General features: G+C 42.9%; 1 protein-coding gene across 4 annotated transcripts in view; it reads left to right on the top strand.

The window, feature by feature from the left end:
* The window catches only part of MAP3K3 (mitogen-activated protein kinase kinase kinase 3), a 56,109-nt gene that overhangs the window by 22,740 nt on the left and 25,185 nt on the right, over positions 1-8,184 (top strand). For all 4 annotated transcript variants that reach the window (XM_010856454.1, XM_010856453.1, XM_010856456.1 and 1 more), the window contains 2 exons: positions 1,277-1,390; positions 6,845-6,965. In XM_010856454.1, coding sequence (XP_010854756.1) covers positions 1,277-1,390; positions 6,845-6,965 — 235 coding nt within the window. The remainder of the gene's footprint in view (positions 1-1,276; positions 1,391-6,844; positions 6,966-8,184) is intronic.

Here is an 8,184-nt window from a genome sequence, read left to right as displayed (position 1 = left end):
CTATAAAGAAAGCTGAGCGCCGAAGAATTGATGCATTTGAACTGTGGTGTTGGAGAAGACTCTTGAGAGTCCCTTGGACTGCAAGGAGATCCAACCAGTCTATCCTAAAGGAGATCAGTCCTGGGTGTTCATTGGAAAGACTGATGTTGAAGCTGAAACTCCAATACTTTGGCCACCTGATGCGAAGAGCTGACTTATTTGAAAAGACCCTGATGCTGGGAAAGATTGGGGGCAGGAGGAGAAGGGGACAACAGAGGATGAGATGGTTGGATGGCATCACTGACTCAATGGACATGGGTTTGGGTAGACTCCCGCAGTTGGTGATGGATAGGGAGGCTTGGCGTGCTGCGGTTCACGGGGTCACAAAGAGTTGGACACGACTGAGCGACAGAACTGAACTCAACATCTTCTGCTTTTTAATAGCAAGTAAGACTTGTCTATATCCTCAAGAATCTTCTCTTTAATACTTCAGTGGAATGAAAACAGAGGAAGTCATTTTTGGTTCTAGTCATGGATTTTGTTTTTAACCTTTAAACATTAAGATATTAAACCCTTCTGTGTGGTCTAAATTTGTGTTCTTATTTGAGTAATGTTTTCATCCTCAGCCCTCCCTCTCCTCCTCCTCTGCCTTTTTTGCTTGTTCTGTTAATGTCAGCACAGAGTAGGGTGGGACACACTTCTGCTGCTCAAGTTGGGAAGAAATATGGGGGCTAAAACTGTTTGGGACTTGATGCTTTGGAGTAAAGAGTATTTTGAGAGAGGAAGCTCTTCTCAGAAAATATCTTGAAATAAAGTACTAATGTGCTACATCATGGATGAACTCAAAAACACTAAGCAAAATGAAAGAAGTTGGATGCAAAAGACTATGAATTGAATCGAATATATATGAATTGTGTGATTTCATTTATATGAAATGTCCAGGAAATGCAAATCTCTAGAGACAGAAAGTAGATTAGTGGTTGCCTGGGGTGAGAGGTAGAAAAAAGGAGTGACTGTGAATGGGCACAAGAGATCTTTTTAAAGCAGTGAAAATGTTTTAAAATTGAATTATGGTGATGGTTGCACAACTCTGTCATTTTCCTAAAACTTATTAAATTGTGCACTTAATGAAGAAAAAAAGAAAATATCTCTATGGCTTCAGTTAGGTCTTTTGAGGACTCCAGAGTATGCATTGAGATTGTTTTTCTCCAAATTTATTTTTAGTGTTAATTTGGTTATTTTTGCAGAGTAAAGACATATTTTATATGATTTCCTTTTTCTGGGTCCTGTGTCACAGCTCTCCATCCTGCTGAAGAATCAAGATGATCTTGACAAAGCAATTGACATTTTGGATAGAAGCTCAAGCATGAAAAGTCTTAGAATATTGTTGCTGTCCCAGGACAGAAACCATGTAAGTAGCCCCTGCCCTGGACTGACAGCTGAAGACATAGCTTGCTGTCGTTCAGGAGTTCAGGTTCTTCCTTGATGGAGTTTTGTGTTCCTCTGTCACTGCTAAAGCGAGAACATAAGTGCGGTCTAGCCCACTGGGTCAGCAGTCAGCTAGCCTTTTGCATTTGGTTTTACTCCAAAGCCAGATCATCAGTGTTAAAGTTGCAGCTGAAGGTTACTTGGCTTGTGGTGTGGGAGGAAGGAAAGCATTTTATGATAAAGGAGAGGATTCTTTTTCTCTATAGTTAATGTGTTTTTTTTTAAATTTTAAACTAGATTTGGACCCCAGCAAGGGAGATTTGCTTAGCGTGGGGGTGCTGATTAGCAAAGACTGTCAAGGATTTGAGACTGTCATGCTTTGTGAACCCAACTCCCACAACTCGGCAACTGTGACTTTCCCTTGGGACACATGTAGAAAACACACTTTTCCGTCTGTTCAGTGGGAAAAAGGCCATAGACTAAAGGGCCTCTAGTAAGTTAGCATCTGCTGCCTTACCAAATGGCAGCAATCTTAGGGACCTTCAGAACTTAGGGATTTTTCCTTACACAGTTTCCTTTCCTAAAGAATCCCCAAGGGCCTATGTTTCGCAAGAGTGCTTGTAATCTGTATCTGTCTTCTGTCTGATTCCTCTACCAGTTTTCTTCACATACACATCCCTGAAAGTTTCTTTGGTGTTCTTTCCTTTCCATATACTTGAAAACAGCCAACTGTGGACAGCTAATGTTGCTGCCTGAGAACCGTGGATGCCCTATACCGAGCAGAATTTAGAGGGAATGGTGCTTTATTTTTAAAGAGACTTTAGAATGTCTGTTGATTAGGGAAAGACACAGAAGAATGTAGTTAGGAAGCCTTAGAATAAAGAAGATGTTTTCTAATATTATAGAAGTGTCCTTGTGCATGAGGACTGGTCTTCTCTTTCCCAGTGCCTTTTTTTCTGGATATGTTTTGGAAAGTATTCTGAAGTGAAATACACACTTTATTCCTTCATTTCTCTGTCCCAGTTCCTTCCCTTCTCCTTGAGGTCCTTCCTTGTTGCCCAGCTTGTAAGATCTAAATGTAGCCTCGCACCCAAGGTTTTTCTCTAACGATCCTTCTTTCAGCTCCCCAGTCTCATCTTTCCAAGTTCTCCAGCATACTTCCCTTCTTCTGCAGTTCTTTCTTCCTTTTTGCCAGAGCATGGTTGTCAGCCTTTTTTTAGGTTCTAGCTTGATTTACCTGCTACAGTTTGGCCAGTATTTTTGACTGAGGCCATATTGATTATTCCCCTTTCCTTTAGTCTTTGGATATAATTTGCACACTAGTTTATAGGTTGCTTAGTAATTGCCCTAAAGTTGTTGCGTATTTATAAATTTTATCCCAAAAGATTGTAAGGTCCTTGAGAACTGGAGCTGTATCTTATTGTTCTGGAACCCATCTTCCTAAGAGAGCAACAGTGACTACTTGAAATGTTAGCAAGAGTCAAGTAGAGACCGTATTTAGCAAACCCCTTCTTTACAGAAGAAGTTGGGATTGAAATTTAATGACATGATGGTTTAACTGGGAGCCAACAACCCTGATGGTGATCCCTCCACTCCCCTGACGAGAAACTTGAGACAACTGATTCTATACATTTGCCTCCACATCCATCAAAGGGTGCGCTCAGCTGCAGGTGCTGCTGCAGCACCCAGAGCTGTGTGAGAGATGACCATCTGATCTCTGACACTCATGGCATAACATTAGATGTTGCATGAAATAAATGCCATATTGATGCCTCTCTTTCTAAGGATGTATATTTAAAAAATTACAAAGTCAGTGTAACATATTGTAAAGTTAAAATAATAAAAAAGGATTGTCTTACATAATTCTGGCACCAAAACATTGATTTTTCCATATGTTTCTCTTTGGCCATATGTATACACACTTTTACGTGTTGTCATGGTGTTTATGCAGTTTTCTAATTTAATTTTTCACTTATTGTCATGTACATTTTTCTGTTAATATACAGTCTTCATGATTATAATTTATAAGGATGCAGAAGTCCCTTGAATGGATAGACCATACTTTTATTCAGTAACCAGTTTTGCTACTGTTAGAATGCTTAAGCTGCTCCTATTTCTTGACATTTATACAGATTTACATTTAAGACTAACAGTATTGGTGGTGATGAAATCTTTCCTTGGGGACTTCCTCAACTAGACTTCAGGCTTCTTTGTAAACAGAGGTATCATGATCCAAAATTGCTATGTGCTCAGGTGTCAGAGAAGGCAATGGCACCCCACTCCAGTACTCTTGCCTGGAAAATCCCATGGACGGAGGAGCCTGGTAGGCTGCAGTCCATGGCAGTGCTGAGAGTCCAACACGACTGAACGACTTCACTTTCACTTTTCACTTTTATGCACTGGAGAAGGAAATAACAACCCACTCCAGTGTTCTTGCCTGGAGAATCCCAGGGACGGGGGAGCCTGGTGGGCTGCCGTCTATGGGGTCGCACAGAGTCGGACATGACTGAAGCGACTTAGCAGCAGCAGCAGGTGTCCTCCTTTAGAAGAGTGCTTCTCTGTTTGTGATGAAATCTCACTTTTGTTCTTCTAGTTTCCAATCTGTCATAGACCAGTTCTTTTTAAAAAACACAAAAACTGAAAAGTGGAAAAATTAACTAGAGACATATAAAACACAAGCCCCCGATTTTCATTGTTAGATTCAATAGGCATAAGTCAGTCTGCCAAATTGTTACCAAAGTGTTCACTAGCAACTTACTCTTCATTTCAGTACTTGAATTGTAGAGGACTGGTTCACCATAGGTTGGAGCCTGGCACCAGCCCATAGATCACACTCTGCATACACTTCTTCAGGACACCACATACCCCGGTCTTCATCCCATCTTGATGATCACTGTCAGCTACTTTGTTCTCTATAGTTTCCTTCAGTTTTAGCAGCCTATCACCTCATTAACCTTTTGTTACCATCTGAACCTTTACTTCCCTTCTCATTCTTGTTTTTAAATGTACTGTCTCTTCTCTGGATTCCTTTTTTATTGCTCTTTCTATGACAGATTTTAGCCTTTCATCTGTCTTCATCCCTCAGCAAGGTGGATAGTCATACTCCTCCCATCTCACCTGGCCAAAGCCATGAACCAAACTAAAGCAAATACATGGATACCCCTTTTTTCCCCCTGCATCATTGAGTTCAACTGCTCCTTTTGTCTGATGCCACCAAATCTTTTATCAAGATAATTCGTGGGTCAACTTTTATAATCTTTCTTTGCTGGTTTCCAGTGACTGCAGTCTTTGTGCACGTGGTTCCCTGGTGAAATTTCATGTTGTTTGTGTCGGCCACAACACACTACTACCCACAGAGTCTTTCAGTGAGGTTTTCACAGAATGGTCTAGTGCCTTCTATTTGCTGTCTCTAGAATGTTCTGCCAGCTACACACTTTGCACCCATTGGGACCCCTTTCACTCTCTGCAGGCCCTTTTATTTTTCCCTAGTCCCACCTTCCTCCCTCTCTTTCCCACTTCTAGGTCTTGTTCCAGGTTCCTTGAATCCTTGCATCATCCTCATTTTTGTTTACCATGTCATTCTCATGTCATTCCTAAAATCAGGGTTTTCCGAACTTGACCAAATATTACCAACACTTGGGGGAGATTTTAAAAATACCAGTCCTTGGGTCTTACCCCCAGAGAGTGTGCTGTAGTTGGTCTGAGGTGTTGAAAACCCCACAGGCAGTTCTGCTGGGTAGATGGGGCTGAGAACCACTGCTTTAAACCAAATATGACTCACCTCCCAGGACCTCACTGCTCTGAGTGTGGTCTATGTACCACCTCATCAACATCACCTGAAAGCTGGTTAGAAATGCAGATCCTCAGTCTCACCCCAGACCTGCTGAATCAGAATCTTGCATTTGAACAAGGTCCCAAGCAATTTGTGTGCACGTGGCAATGTGAGAAGCCCTGCTTGGAAACCTTCGCTGATTCCCTTCATCTGTTTTCCAACTTGGTGCCGCAGTCAGCCTTTCCTCTTAGAAACCTATGCTTGTGCCGGCTATTGAACCTCATTTCCTGTCTCAGCTTTTAGATTTGAAAATTGAGAGATTAGAATTTATATTCTTCGGTAATTTCAGATTGTGTTGCCAAGATGTATGGAGTTCCCACTCTGTGTCAGGCCCTGTGTCCCAGCAGGTGTCCTTGAGGTCCTCAGCACAGCTCTTCTCTTTCTGACTGCAGGGCTTGTAGCCTTTCTGTGCCCCTTACTGACCTGCTTCCCCAGCGTGTGGCTTTGATTGTTTTTTCCTCTCTGACCCTTGGCAGAGAGCTATTGCACATCGGAGGCTTCAGCAAGAACACTCACTTCCCCTTGGTCCTGACTTCCCGTTAGAGCAGGACAGTGTGTCAGGACAGCCGGCATGTGATCAGGTCTGGCGCAGGGAGACCAGAGAAGGCTGCTTGGCAGCTGGATCTACCCCTGAGTGCGTGCGGGAAGCCTTTTTCCTGGAGGACAGGATAGAGTTTGTTTTGGTTGTACTTTTTTTTTTTCTTACGGGAGGTGTGTGTGAGAGAGAGAAAGAGAGAGAAAAAGAGAAACAAGTAGAAATTTTGACCCAAGTTATTTATAAATTCTGAGCTCCCACTCTCCATAGCACTCTACTTACTTATGAGCACAGCCTGACATCACTTGCTCCCCTTCAGGCTTCAGTTGTAAACTTTCTCATGCCAGGCCCCCTTTTATTGCTTTGTTTTCTTTCTAGGGCTCACCTCGTGGCCCAACTGAGTCAGTGCAAAGTGGGGTGGATGTAGCAAGGCTGCTGACCCTGTCCTGAAGGCCTTGACCTCTGGCAGCATGGTACCTGTGATAGTCTTTCTGAGATGAACACGGTCCCAAGATGGTTCACATGTAAACTCCAGGAATATGAAGTAGCCAAGCTCACTGTACCCTAATTTTCAGGGAGCAATGATAGGGGGGAAGAAGAAGCATATCACATTATTTTTAAAATGTTTTATCAACCAGAGTTTTTGATGCAGAGGTGGCCATCATTTTCCACTGTGAACCCCCATGCAACAGGTGATCTTGCTGCTGAGAAATCTGCTTTTCCTGCTATTCTCCCAAACCCTTCAGAGAGTTTTATGAGAGGATATTTACAGCTGTTTTCTGTTTGGCACATTACTACAGGAATGCCTGGTATTCCTGTGTGTCTGGGTCATCACCTATTACATGGGAGCACTGGGTATCAGTGCTTTCTATCAGTGAAACTGTAAAATGACATTGAGCAAATAGCGATGGGCCAAATCTGATTGAGGAGTGAGGTTTGGGGGAAAGCTGAGAAGCTCATGCACTGAAAGCATGAAGGTGGCTGAGAGCATGGTGAGTTCCAGGGAGGGGCGAGGGGACGTTTCTCAGCCTGCCTCCTTAGTAAGCTGCCTTTTTCCTCTTATCTTGCAGACCAGTTCCTCTCCCCACTCTGGGGTATCCAGGCAAGTGCGAATCAAAGCTTCCCAGTCTGCGGGAGATATAAATACCATCTACCAGCCCCCTGAGTCCAGGAGCAGGCACCTCTCTGTCAGTGAGTATCTCATCCCTTTTTTTCCTCTTATCTATCTGCCTATGTTTTTTTTTTTAATATTCTTTTAAAAAATAATTATTAATTAAAAAACAGTCATCAAACATTATTGACTGCTAGGCTGTTTGGAATAATCTTCCATGCGTTTCCTTGGGGAAGAGAAATAGTGATATGATTGGGATGGAGTCCTGACCCTTATGGTGTCATGCTGTGGTGGGATAATCAGGTCCTCTTCAACAGCCCCGAAAAAGTGATCTCAAACATCTGCTTGAGGACCTTCAGTGACAGTGGCCCTCACTTCTGACCATACTTTGCCCAAAAGACTAGGGACTTGTGGAGGTAGAAGTCAGGTCCAAGTTTGAGTTTTGATATCAAGCCTCTTGCTTATGGTTCCTGAGGAGTTCTGATACTTCACGGAAGATGCAGGCCAACAAGACTCCTGGAGCGTCCTAAGTTGTCTGGGAGGACAGGAGACTACTGACGTAATATATACAGTTGGCTCATTAGTCAGAAAGATATGTAGCTGCTGCCAGGCCTTCCTGGGAAAGAAATCTAAATCAGATCTGTGCATTGCACCAGGCAGTCCAGTTTTGCTCTGGATCCCTTTTCCCACATTTGAGGAGAAAGCTCTCTTTTTGAATTGTGCAGTTTGTTTCAAGGGGGAAGTCTGGCCTTGTCAGCATTTGCATTGAGGTTGCTGCCCTGATGTTGCTGGAACCCCTGCTGCTGTCCATACAGGTTCTCTCTGGGCGGGTAGAATTGCATCAAACTGAACAGTTTTCCAAAGAATAGCAAGAAGAGATAAGAAAGCCTTCCTCAGCGATCAATGCAAAGAAATAGAGGAAAACAACAGAATGGGAAAGACTAGAGACCTCTTCAAGAAAATTAGAGATACAAAGGGAACATTTCATGCAAAGATGGGCTCGATAAAGGACAGAAATGGTGTGGACCTAACAAAAGCAGAAGATATTAAGAAGAGGTGGCAAGAATACACAGAACTGTACAAAAAAGATCTTCACAACCCAGATAATCACGATGGTGTGATCACTGACCTAGAGCCAGATATCCTGGAATGTGAAGTCAAGTGGGCCTTAGAAAGCATCACTACGAACAAAGCTAGTGGAGGTGATGGAATTCCAGTTGAGCTATTTCAAATCCTGAAAGATGATGCTGTGAAAGTGCTGCACTCAATATGCCAGCAAATTTGGAAAACTCAGCAGTG

This window comes from Bison bison, unplaced genomic scaffold (assembly GCF_000754665.1).
Source record: "Bison bison bison isolate TAMUID 2011002044 unplaced genomic scaffold, Bison_UMD1.0 scf7180017864371, whole genome shotgun sequence".
Classification (NCBI taxonomy): domain Eukaryota; kingdom Metazoa; phylum Chordata; class Mammalia; order Artiodactyla; family Bovidae; genus Bison; species Bison bison.
Note: the sequence above shows the minus strand (reverse complement) of the source record. Positions and strands in the feature narration are given on the sequence as shown.